The following is a 12,211-nucleotide window of genomic DNA, read 5'->3' on the forward strand; positions in this document are numbered from 1 at the left end:
ACATATGTTCCGGAGCATAGGTATTGAACAACTAGGCAAGTACATTCATTTTAGATAAAAATCAGATCGAGGTTTGCATTTGTCCAAACTAGACAAGATGGATCGGGGCAGATATAAGCCTGAACAAAGACTGCCATGGAAGATCCGACCAATTGATTGGCTCATACTCCATGCCCGGGTTTATGTCCCTCCATCCCATACCCCTTTAATTAAGTAAATCGATCGACTATATCCGATTACCATTTGATTTCAAATTCGATTAGAGAAATTGATAAAGAAATCTAACTCATCTTTAAATCTCTTTTTCTTTTTCTTTTTCTTTTCGAGTGAGTGGGAGGTTAATCCCATCACTGCAGTAAAAGTCAAGTCCATTCCTCTCATCCCTCATAATCTAAGGCGATCGGTGCCTCAACATATCAATTTCTTTTATTTTACAACACATAAGAGTTAATGCCTACAAACTATCAGCTCCTATAATGTTTAGTATGCCAGCCATATATATATATATATATATCAATGAGTGGTTCATTCCTCTCATCCCTCATAATCTAAGGCGATCGGTGCCTCAACATATCAATATCTTCTTTTACAACACATAAGAGTTAATGCCTACAAACTATCAACTCATATGTATGCCATATATATATATATATATATATATATATATATATATATCAATGAGTGGTTCATTCAATCCTCTTTCTTATAAAAAAGGCTAGTGGTTCTCCTTGTGCCTGCTTCTTTGGGTTTAAGGAGCATGTTTTGGAATATTTTATGGTCTAGAAGTAAAGTACATTAAGATGTAATAATAACCGTTCTAACTTTTAAGATTCGAATACTACTTATTAACGAAAGACTACTTTACCGTTCATTACGCTACCACACCCATAGGGTATTTAGGTATTTATTTGTAAAGCCCGTTTGATGCACACGAAAAACACTATGCCTTTTCTTCCGTTGAAAATTTCTTTCTTCCTATGCACCAAACTCGGAAATGTGAATATGATTTCCTGATCACACATAAATTTGACATCGGATCTGAATTCCGTTTAAAAGATTTTGAAAACCGAAACCCATGGATCTTCGTCAAGTCGAGTTTCGTAAACGGCAGGGCCGTGGGGTTCCGACTTCTGCGTGGCGGGAGGGAAGAGCCGAGGACAAAGAATGGCGGCATCGGGAGCGTGGGGGAGGCATCCTCGTCTTCCCTCCAAGCGGTATCAGAGGATCGCTACCCGGAAACTCGTCGTCCGTTTCCTCCTTATCGTCGCCTTCCTCGCCGTCGTTCCTCCACTCCTCTTCCATTTCTGGTTGCGAAGAGCCGCCGAGGTGCGTCATTTCTCCTCTCCCCTCCGTACGATAGTTAGGGGTTTTTCCTCACCGGTTCGTGGGGAGATTTTAGATTTCATTTGGAGGCGAATCAGGTTTTCTATTCTGGATGTTTGATCTCTGATGCTATGAGGAGAAAAATGATGCCCACCCGAGGATGATGGAATTTTGTGCGCGGGAGAAGAAAGGGATTGCCGATCCAATGTAGTTTCTAGTTTCCAAGACACTGCGCTGTTGATATGTAGCTGGTGCATGATTGCATTTTAGGATCAAAGTACCGAGTTGTTGAAGGAAATGCCATTCAGTTGACTGCATGATTGCATCAGCCGCTTCTATTCACGAATGAGTTGGTGAAGGTGTCACACTTGTGAGGACGATGCAGATGCGAGGCGAGTAGGAATAGACCGATGAGTAATTTGCAGCTTTTCTATGTATTGCTTGGCTGGAAATTGAATTAACAGCTTGATCATTGAACGGTTGCGCCTAGATCACTGATCTATGCAATTCTTGTATCACAGAGTGTATATAAAGTGACGTGGTAATCTCTTACCATTTTCTGCATGATTTCTCTTTTAGGTGAAATCGAGAAAGTGTGGTTGGCTAGAAAGTGTTCCTCTTGTTTGTGCTCATGGAGGCGACTCCAGCAGGGCGTTCCCCAACACTGTGCGTATTTTTCTTCAAATTTTCTTCTAGTACATTGTTACTTCTGAGATTTTTTTCGATCACTTTTACTGTTTATAATTTGCTTTTCATAGCAAGGATCTGCTTTTAACTGTATGGGAATATGTTGGTTAATGTTACGGCAATTATGATTCAAGCTCTGAGTCCTTTGATTCCTTTTAGTTCTAGATTTCGGTTTGCATGAGACCAATCATTGATCATATTGAAAATTGAACCTATGAATATCTTTAACTTGGTATTTTAAAAAGGTTTATTTCTTATATTTAAAATGAGTAAGCTTTACATAAGGTGGTTTCTGTTTTGCTGCTCATGTTGGCGTATGCTAGATAAGTTCAATTATGAGTTTTTTAGTTTTAATTTATTTGATAGCTTCATACTAAGTAATCTTAATTAAGGTGGTATGAACTAAAATGTTAATGCCAGCTAATTATACTCTTGAAGGGGAGAAGAATATTGAAATACCGTACTATAAGAGTCTAAAATGCAAGGCGTAGTATTTTAACTTTTTAACTCATTGAAATGATAAATCATTATGGATCTGGAATATTAAAGCATGGTTTAATTTTTTAGCACCGGCAATTGCACCTGTGCTAAAACAATTGAGGTATTTTGAGTTCCTTTTTTGACACAGACAAAGTCAAGGAAAAGCCTATAAAATGATTTCAATACTGGACCTTGGACATATTAACATAATAGTTCCGAATTTCCTTAGATAGAACTTTCGTCTCATGGTATCTTGCTCCAGTCCCCTTGCAACATTTTCATTCTTGGGTGCCATATATTTCACATGCTTTTAATGATTCACATGGCAGTATCATCAAACGATACAAGTCTTGGATAAGAATCTACAACACACTAGAACACCCTTGTTGATGATCCTTTACTCCGACAGTACCTTTTGCCTAGCTTTGATATATTATTTTGATAAACTGATGGTGCATATGATTTCACCTTCTTAACAGATGGAGGCATATCGCATAGCTCTTCTTTCTAATGTGGATTGTGTGGAGATTGATGTTTCTCGCACTTCAGATGGGGCTTTGGTTGCACTCCATGATAGGTATATGTGGATCCTTCTAACACCTTTAAAGGTTTGGCGTATTTGATTGTTGTTCATAACATTGAAGGTGGAAACAAGCTGTCTTATCTGGGCTCAACCATCTGTGGGTTAGGTTGGGCTGGGATTTTCAGCCTGGGGCTGGCTTGGTTTGTTTCCAAGTCTCACCCATACTTTTGTGGGCTGACACAGGCTGAGCCATGATCTGTTTGTGCTAGGAGAAATAAAATACTGGAATGCTTTCTTTTGCCAATAGTTTGTAACTATACCCTTCATGAATTGTTGAGGCCTGTAAAGTGTAATTCACGCAAGCATAATGATGGACGTGCAGTGATTCTTCTTCCTTCTCCTAACTTTTCCTTTGTGCCTTTTCATTCTGGTCTGTATGGGAGCTGTTAGGGACAAAAGGAAAATACAAAAATGACACGTGTCTGATGTAATATGCACCTGTCTATCTAGCTACCTTAACGGAGGTACTTGTTGGATGTGCATGGCTTGCATGCTTCTCATTACTTAGAGGTGATAAACTTAATACAGAAGGCAACTTTAAAGACCACATCAGGTTATTATGGACATTTTTATTTTTTTGAAGTAATTGCATTTGCCTTTTAATGTTGGCAGCTAAGATAGTATGGCCAATAAAATCAGTTGTACAAATACTGTTGTTTTGTCTTCTAGGGGTCTTAGTTTTCATAGTGGTTCTTCAAGATTTCTGCTTGATAAATGACAGATATATGACACAGGCAGGGAATTGCAGCTTTTATCTGGTAACTCTACCACAAAAGTTGGGCACCTGAGCATGAACGAGGTGATTTATATTGATCTAATGCAAAAAATTTTTTTTAGTCTACGTTTGACTTTCTCGTTTCAATAGTTTTAACTCATTGGTGCATTGAAGTATTTGGTTTATCAACTCCTTTCCTTTGTCTTCCTTTTTTACTATTGGTTTCCTTCATTGGAACTCCATAATTGGTCAATGTAAAGTTGAGACTTGCAACTATTGGTTTCCTTCATTGGAACTCCATAATTGGTCAATGTAAAGTTGAGACTTGCAACTTATTAACTTGATCACAAATAAAATAAGAAATCCCCCATACATGGCTCAGTTGACATGAGCATTTGAAGTTTCAATTAAAACATGGATCTTTCCATAGAATCGACATTGTCCAGAAACGTCCTATATTATATACATAGAGAGAGAGATGCACACATATGGAGCTCAGGTGTTCATATTCTGATTTTTAAAATTGAGCTTCTTATTTAAAATGATTAGAGGAACTCTATTATTTCAAGAAAAATGCTGGTTCACTACCTTGAACCACACTTTAGCTATAGTTCATGATTTTGTGGAAATTTCTTTTTTATTCTTTCCAATAATGTATGTGCCAGAGATCCTTGCTCTTCGCTCCCTAAGTTACAAAGTATCTCATAAAGAGCTAACGGCACTGTAACGTACATATCGTAATTAATCATGCATTTTTCTTTCCAAATGTTATCATTTTTTATTTCTCCTTTTCCAATGAACATCAAAACAGACTTTGACCATTCTTTTCTTATGTTATTGGGTGCTATATTCCCATTGTTTTCTCCTTATGCAGTTAATGCAGGTGATCATAATAATTTTTTTTAAATTGTTTATTACCTTGCTTACCTGTCTTAGTTCTGTTTCCTTTTCTAGTTAGGCATGAGATCTTATTTTGTCATAAGTAATCCTACTTGAATTTATTTGAGAGGAGAATTATAGGGAAAAAAACTGTTTCTGGTTTGTGTTGATTTTTATGAGGACTTTTTCTATCGTACTTTAAAAAATATGGCAATATTTTCCCCAATATCATTGACTAAAGCTATTTTGGTTTTAAAAAATCAGAATATATTTTTAAAATTTACAAAGTGGCAACCGCACTGGACCTTTTAAGTGTATATGTTCCTTTTTTCTTTTAAAAATTTATTCTATGAGTGTGTCTGATTTGTAAGAAAATTAGTATTAAGTTTATATTTTATTATTTTTAAAATTTTGAGTTATCTAGATTTTCTTGATGAGAACACAATTTTATACAACTTCGGGAAGAAACCTTCTTGAGGAAATTGCAAACAATGATGCTGATGACCATGGGTTGAAATACTAGGAGGTCAAACCTAAAAAATTGTGGATGTAGATCAGAATCTCAGCGCTTACATAGTCATCCTCTATAGTGGATATTCTGGAAATGTGAAAATGCCCGCCACACTGTGTAATGTGACGGCCAGAGAGTAATTTAATGCTAGACTAGAGAACTGAATCAGATGGTCCATTTACACTGTCGATTGTGTGCTAGTTTCACGTTGTAAAATTGTGGTTTGATGAGCTTGCCTCTTGCAGTTCGCAACTCATTTTTCCCCATTTTCATCTCATTTGTTTTCCTAAGATCAGCAAATATGGCATAGCATCTCTTATTGCGATAATTGACCATGTTACTGAAGCAACTATGTTTTAGTTTGTGGTTGTAGATACAGCAGCTCCGTTCAGGCATTAAATTTCCCAAGAACAATCAAGATATATGGGTTCCCTCTGTCACTGAGGCATTAAAGGTAGTTATAGATGTTTTTGGTTTCTAAATGAAGGTTTTTAACTGGAAGAGAAAATCTAATCCTTAGATTCTGAATGTAAGGTATATTATATGAAGCAAATTTAGGTAAAGGTTCAGGCTGAATCCTCTTGTAGGGAGGCTACTCTGCATGTTACGTATTTCACTTCCATGTGCTAACATGAGTTTAATGTCCTTCCTCCAGCTGGTTTCGAAGTCAGTTCGCCAGGTTATTCTAGATGCTAAAGTTGGCCCTCCATTGTATGAAAAGGGCCTTGCTGCAGATATACTTTCCACTGTGAGTATGTTTCTCTACGTCATGATATTGAAGCTATTTGTAAATAGTGCCTGGATGCAATAATATTTAGTTTAGTGATCTCTTTATACATCTCAGGGACAGAGAGAGACTGTGTGTTAGATTTGCTTGTATTCAGCCTTAAGCTGTGGTTGATTAGATATCAACTTTGATATCACATCTGATGTTCTCATTATTAACTGTGGCAGATCAACAAGGCTGGTTGCAATAATTGTCTTATCTGGTCTAAAAGTGACACATTGGTGAGGGACGTGATGAGACTATCTCAAGATGTTCCTGTAAGTCTTCTGCCGGCAAGCATATATCTCTATAGTCTATATCCTGGAAAGCAGTACTGATATATGTAATCCATTTTCAGGTTGGGTATATCGTCATGAGGGATCCATCCACTGGTGTTAGAACTAACTTGTTACGGATGAAAGGTTCTCAAGTTGTCGGTGTTTACCATCCTTTGATTGATGAAGCACTTGTGAGAACGCTACACAGGTAGGAGGGTTTCTTGCTGAACATTGGACTTCTTTTGTTGAACCTTCTTTGTCTTGATATTCACCAAAAAGCCACAAATGTTGCACTTGTGGCTACCATTTAAAGTCCACGTAGTATTATCAAGTGAAACTAGGTTACTTTTTTGGAACAGCTCAATCATGAATAATTACCCTGAATTTCAATCTGGAGAGGTTAGTGGCAGGAAATGAGGTTTCTAACTTGATTGCTAGCAATAGTCTTGCTAACTGATCTATTTAGATGGTAGCAGATTAGCATGTGGATATGCTTAGTGTCACTAATGTAGGTATGCAGGGAGGTATAGATATTTGTAATTGAAAGTAATAAAGCATCAATACCATCTTAATTGCAAACTCTTCACTAAAATGTTACAATTGAAAACGTTTATATGAATTCTGAGAGAGCAATGTAACTGACAATAATATTTTAAAAGCAATGAGGAGTGAGTAGAAGAAGCCATCAAGATTATAAACAAGACTAAGTAAAATTAGTGATGAGGTTTAACCACATATATCACTAATTTCACCTTTGTTTGAGAAGTGTGTGTTTTTAAGAGTCATATTACTCAGGGCCCTGGGCTGCAATATCAGCCTAACCCATTAAATTGGCAGCGAACCTCCAGTTACCTGCTTGAGCTGGTCAACAGCTTCTCCAATCCATGCTTAGTTCAGTCAAGCTGTTCATGGCCTTTCGGCCATGCCCAGTGGAAGTATACAGAGGAGCTGGTGTTAACTTATGGCCTGGCTACAGAACATGGGCATGCTTAATTCAAAAAAAAAAAAAAAAAGTTAGCCCCAGATGACAACCAACAGGTTGGGCAAGGGCAAGCCATCCCATTTGCTGCTCGGTGTGTTTCTCAACCCTATTGCATTCTCTCAAAATGTGCATGCCAAGTGAAGTGTCTGCATGAGGTTTGAAGTGAGATAGGATTATGGTTTCTTTTGGATTAGGTAGTAGCTTCATTTATTTGCCTTGTTTTTAGTTTACAGTCTGAAATTATGGTGCATATTGTATACATGTGCAATGTGCATGATCTCTCTCTCTCTCTCTCTCTCTCTCTCATGTAAGGTTATTGCCTCCAGAGTCAACCGGAAAGTATATGCCTGGACGGTAGATGATACAGACTCCATGAAAAGAATGTTGTTTGAGCATGTCGACAATATCATAACAGGCCATCCTACCAGACTACAACGCATAATGAATGAGATTGAAAACCAATGCCTAGAAAATGACTTTTTACCTTGATCCTCTCGTCTCTCTCAAGTAAGTACTCAAGTCCTTTTCTGCATTCTTATTGGCCATTCTCTTTTAGGATAATCTTGATATGCCATATGCCAAATGAATGAAGGATCAGAACTCTCTCTGTCTCTCTCTGCCCCCTGGCAAATGTAATTTTCTTGCAGGGTTTTGCTTTGTTCCATTTTTAAATATAGTTGATGTTATGGGGTGCTTGGTGTAAAATGCACCTGTAGCACAGACGTACATGATCATGTGATTGTATTTGCTTTAAAAGATATTTGGAAAGCATGTTAGAATGCTACACGTTGTGTACATGATTAATAATTATTTTATGCATTGCAAAGAGGAGGGCGTTAAATTGTGTTTTACTCAATAGCAGGCATCGCTTCACATCTTTTCTGTCGCTCACTGCAAAGTGAAAAAAAATTTGGGACGTGGATGCTGGAAAGTTGAAAATCCAGAGGCGCCAATTATCATATCAGCTAGCTTATAGGACAAGTGTTCTCGAGCATTTTTCTCCTGTCTGTTCTCTAACTGGGCGTCTTCATTTTCCTTATGTTCAATTTCCCAGATCAATTAACCGCTACCAGAATATAAAAGATATTTTTTTTTTCTAGATCAAAGCGCTTCTTCTATGGTAGTTGCTAATGCTTCCAGTGGAACGTGGTTGTTGATTTGTTAGATTTTACCAAAACAGGAGATGCTTCATTTACTATTCTGAATTATTTATTTTCTGTGAAGCTTGGGGCAGAAATCTCAATAGCTTGTTAAGATAAATTGACAGGCAATTTCTACTGGTCTTAAGCGAGGAACTCTGTCGGTTAATTCATTCGACCCTTCCAGTGTGGTACCATTTGGCTTCTGCGCCTGGACGCAGGGAAGATGGACAAGATTGTGTAGCTTAGGAACTGTAAAATGGCAATTAGGGCGTTGCAACGGTTGTCCCTCATTTGCTAGTTAGTAGATCAGGGAAGATGGTATTACTTCTCTCCGTACTCATAAATGTCGTTGATACTGTATGAAAGTGAAACTGACCTGTATGTGGTGAAATTTCCAATGAAAACTGCCGAGCTTTGCCTCTTCTTCATCTTCCGTGGTGGGAAAAAAACCCTTGACCTTCAAGACTTGTTTCGCCCTTTCGTCATCGGAGCAGGTATGAGTTCTTCTAGCTTTCGAGTGCTCTCTGATAGATAGGTGCGGATCCGGCCTTGTAAGTTCGAACGGACCAATCAAATGTTACGGTGAACAGTTAAAACTCCATTTTCCTTTTCTCTTCATATTTTCCTTCACTGGTTTTCTGCACCTTCCTCCTTCGTTTTACCACCTTGTTTTTTCCAGTGATATTTGCATGTTAATTTTTTAAATATTCGGACAAACATGCTCTTTGTACATGCAAAAAAGAAAGAACAATTTCAGAAAATTTTACGTTGAGCCTGGTTATGTCACATAGCAAATATTCTTTGTTGATGAAAGAAACATGTGATAGAGAAGACTGCTGTGCGTAGCTATCAATGACAACTTGTCGTATAATTCTGCCACCAGAGGTAGCAGCGTAGTTGCCACCATATAAATGATGGTATAAAAACTCTTCCTTATGGATGTATATTCCATAGCAGAATCGAAGCACGTGAATCCCTTTGTCGCATTTCTTTCTTGTTGATTCGTTGCTTTGAACTTTGAAGAGCTCCGGTCCCCTTTCCATCGACCCTCCGGCTAAGAACAGAGTTCGAAAGCTACGTTCCCTGTTTCTGTTCTTTTTCTTCTTATTCTCTTCTCGTTTGCTTCATGAACGCCTGTTTGTTTCTTTCTGCATCCGCTCCTCTACGGTTGGAACACCAGTACTCTGTAAGCGGAAGATCGAGCAGTTGCTGGGTTAGTTTGAGCCTTTTCAGTTTCCAGCCAAAGCGGAGATCTTTCTAATATCTTCCTTTATCTAGCTATCAGGAAAAGCGGGATGAGTTGGGATATTTTGTTAATGCTCCATGGCTAGAATCCACGACTTGGTTATCTCGTTTTCTCGGCAGAGCATCAAAACTATGTTTTGATATCTTTTGAACCCAAAGTGTTTGGGCGTTGTAAACATCTCGTTCCTTTTCTTCTTTTTTTTTCCCTCTGCCGAAAAATTCTGGTCATGTCCCGTCTTTCGCGGAAGTTGGTATCTTCGAAAGACGGGCTTCTCCTTTTCTTCCTGTTAGGAGATGCATTACGGCCTGGAACCCAGGGAATGTCATGATTTTGTGAATTCACGAATAACGTGGACGCGATAGGAATCTCCTTTGGCCATTATTTTCGAGAAACGTGGTACTTGCATTGTTAATTGTCCTCGTTATTTTATTATCTTAGAGAAAATTTCGCCCACATTTTCTCTAAACAAAAAGAGTTTCGGTTCTACTCAAACCTCAATGTACCCCTAAACACCTGCCTTTAATTCCGGAGACTTGTTATCTTTACTTTTATCAGGTTATGGTGCAATTACGAACGAAACCGTCTTGGAAGTACGTGAATATGTATGAAATATCGAGTTCGTGAAAAGATCAGATGGTTCTCAAATTGCTGCCATGGATCATTTGTTCTGAGTGTCTAGTTCAGTTCTCATTGTTTTGTCAACCTTACTACCACAAACTACAACATTTGAAGTCATTTTTGCTACCAGAGACCATCACTTGGCTTTATGTTAAACTAAAGGCGTAAATGTTGGAGCTCCACAGTATAGAATTACTAAGAAACAATATCAAACAGAGTCATCAAACCAGATTTGGCTTGACAAGAACTTTGTGATGCAAAGTAGTAGATGGTTACGCTCAGTCCCAAAGACGATTCTTCATGTAAATGCATATCATGGAATCCATTGTTTCACTAAGTTGATGCAGTACACACGAAAGAATTGAACCATGTAAACCCTTATCAATGTTCATATAACTTGTAATCAGGTGAACTATTGTCATGCTGGCCCCTTAGAAGCCATTGTTCTTCAGAAAAGAAGAAGAATACGTAAAAATGAAGCCTGTTACGTCGAGTTCCTACATATTGAGAAAAACTCTCCTATCTTCAGCGACATATCAAGCTAACAAGCATTAAATCAACCAGAATGTGTATTTCATCCTTAGAAAACACAATTACTTTCTCGCTGCAAGCATCATTATCTACTCAGCTTTATATTGATATTTACAATATTGTTAATATTTAAGCTATTTATGTCTTCAGCTGTGTCTTCATAATTGCTCCGTGCATAAGTAGCTTTGTCATCACGTACAGACATTTCTGATATCCAATTTCTCGTTTCGTGCAATCCTCCAATTGGTTGAGCAAGCAGGTTGTCTTCCTTTGACAAATATGGTCCATCTATTTTACGGCACCATTAGAAAATGACAAATTTTTGTGGTTCCCTATGAGAGAAATAAACAACCAGTTAATAGTCCAAACACAATTCAATTATCCTGAGAAGATTACTTAAACTATAGCATATTTTTAACAGTTGCTTGTATTAGTCATGGGGGTTGTACAACTCATCAGGTCCAGGAGTTTGCAACAGCAGGGGTTTAACTTACAAATTTTCTGCCACTACAAACAAACAATAGAAAACATTTTGAGAAATAAGTAAATATTTCTCTCATAAATAGAAAGACTATTCATACATACTGTTTGCATTGTGAATTTTTATGCTGCTTGCATTTGTGAATTTTTTTCATTTCAGTGCTTGCCTTTCTCATATTCTCTAGGGGCCTTCTCTTAAAATGTGCATGGCGATCGGAACTGCATTCTGTTTTCCGTTGCATAGTTGCCCAGTTGTGCCCGAAACCCGGCATGAATAAAAGTTCGTGTTTGACATTGAAGTTCAGCTTGTAGTGCTGGGCAGGAGTGTGCCTTATGGGGCCGGTGTCTTTGCCTCCTTTTCTTTCTCCTTTTCTCACCTAAATTGTCTATTTCCTCTCTTTTTTCCCTTTCTTGTTTCCCCTCCATGGCGGTGGGAGAGTCAATTTCTAGCTAAAGGTCATAGTTTAAATTGGAAAATTTAAAGGGCACCTATACATACATAAATAAAAATCACCAAGTACGACCATTTGTATGGGCTGGTGCAGGCTGCCTGCATCAGCCCAAACAGGCTCCGCCACTACTCCATGGAGAACCAATCTCTCGAGTGTGTGTGTGTATATGTATTTATATATAGCACAACGAGGGACTTTGCAAGCAGTTTATGTTGTGTTAGCAGCTGCATTTTCAAGTGACATATTTATAAGTTAAATGCAGGTTATGTACGAAGCTTATGGGTAGAAAAGTAATTCGTATTCTTTAAGGTGTTTATAATTATATGTAATGTTTAATCTTGAGGCAGCTTGTCATGTATATAGTGCGGTTTTTCATGTCAGTGCACAATTGTCTGGGATGTGTGCTGTCCCAGCTAAGCATATAACCTTGCATCATGTTTCTATGTTGCTTTGCTGTTTACCTCAGAGCTTCGGGGAAGGCAACAAAATTCAGGAAAGGGAACCAAACGCTGTTGCAAGTGACAAAGATCAAGGAGCA

General features: G+C 38.0%; 1 protein-coding gene across 4 annotated transcripts; it reads left to right on the forward strand.

Annotated features, from left to right (window-relative positions):
• Positions 1-815: 815 nt before the first annotated feature.
• On the forward strand, positions 816-8,774 carry LOC116246500 (glycerophosphodiester phosphodiesterase GDPD4). 4 transcript variants are annotated; one of them, XM_031618409.2, is made up of 10 exons: positions 824-1,326; positions 1,903-1,989; positions 2,970-3,067; positions 3,812-3,872; positions 5,552-5,632; positions 5,834-5,926; positions 6,133-6,222; positions 6,303-6,430; positions 7,531-7,711; positions 8,429-8,774. In XM_031618409.2, exons 1-9 carry the CDS (start codon positions 1,165-1,167, stop codon positions 7,691-7,693), a joined length of 963 nt encoding a protein of 320 aa, XP_031474269.1. In that variant the 5' UTR covers positions 824-1,164; the 3' UTR covers positions 7,694-7,711; positions 8,429-8,774. The 4 variants fall into 4 exon arrangements, with proteins under 4 accessions (XP_031474272.1, XP_031474269.1, XP_031474270.1 ...); XM_031618410.2 differs by lacking the exon at positions 8,429-8,774 and adding an exon at positions 8,064-8,413; XM_031618411.2 differs by lacking the exon at positions 8,429-8,774 and adding an exon at positions 8,067-8,413.
• The last annotated feature ends 3,437 nt before the right edge of the window (positions 8,775-12,211 follow it).

This window comes from Nymphaea colorata, chromosome 1, assembly GCF_008831285.2.
Source record: "Nymphaea colorata isolate Beijing-Zhang1983 chromosome 1, ASM883128v2, whole genome shotgun sequence".
Classification (NCBI taxonomy): Eukaryota; Viridiplantae; Streptophyta; class Magnoliopsida; order Nymphaeales; family Nymphaeaceae; genus Nymphaea; species Nymphaea colorata.

What these genes read in the sequence shown, in the direction of transcription:
- LOC116246500 (XM_031618409.2), top strand. Translation starts at nt 1,165, where the DNA reads ATGGCGGCATCGGGAGCGTGGGGGAGGCATCCTCGTCTTCCCTCCAAG. An exon ending in TTGGTTGCACTCCATGATAG is followed by an intron (nt 3,068 to 3,811) that starts GTATATGTGGAT and finishes TGACACAGGCAG; the next exon opens with GGAATTGCAGCTTTTATCTG. An exon ending in CTTGTGAGAACGCTACACAG is followed by an intron (nt 6,431 to 7,530) that starts GTAGGAGGGTTT and finishes TATTGCCTCCAG; the next exon opens with AGTCAACCGGAAAGTATATG.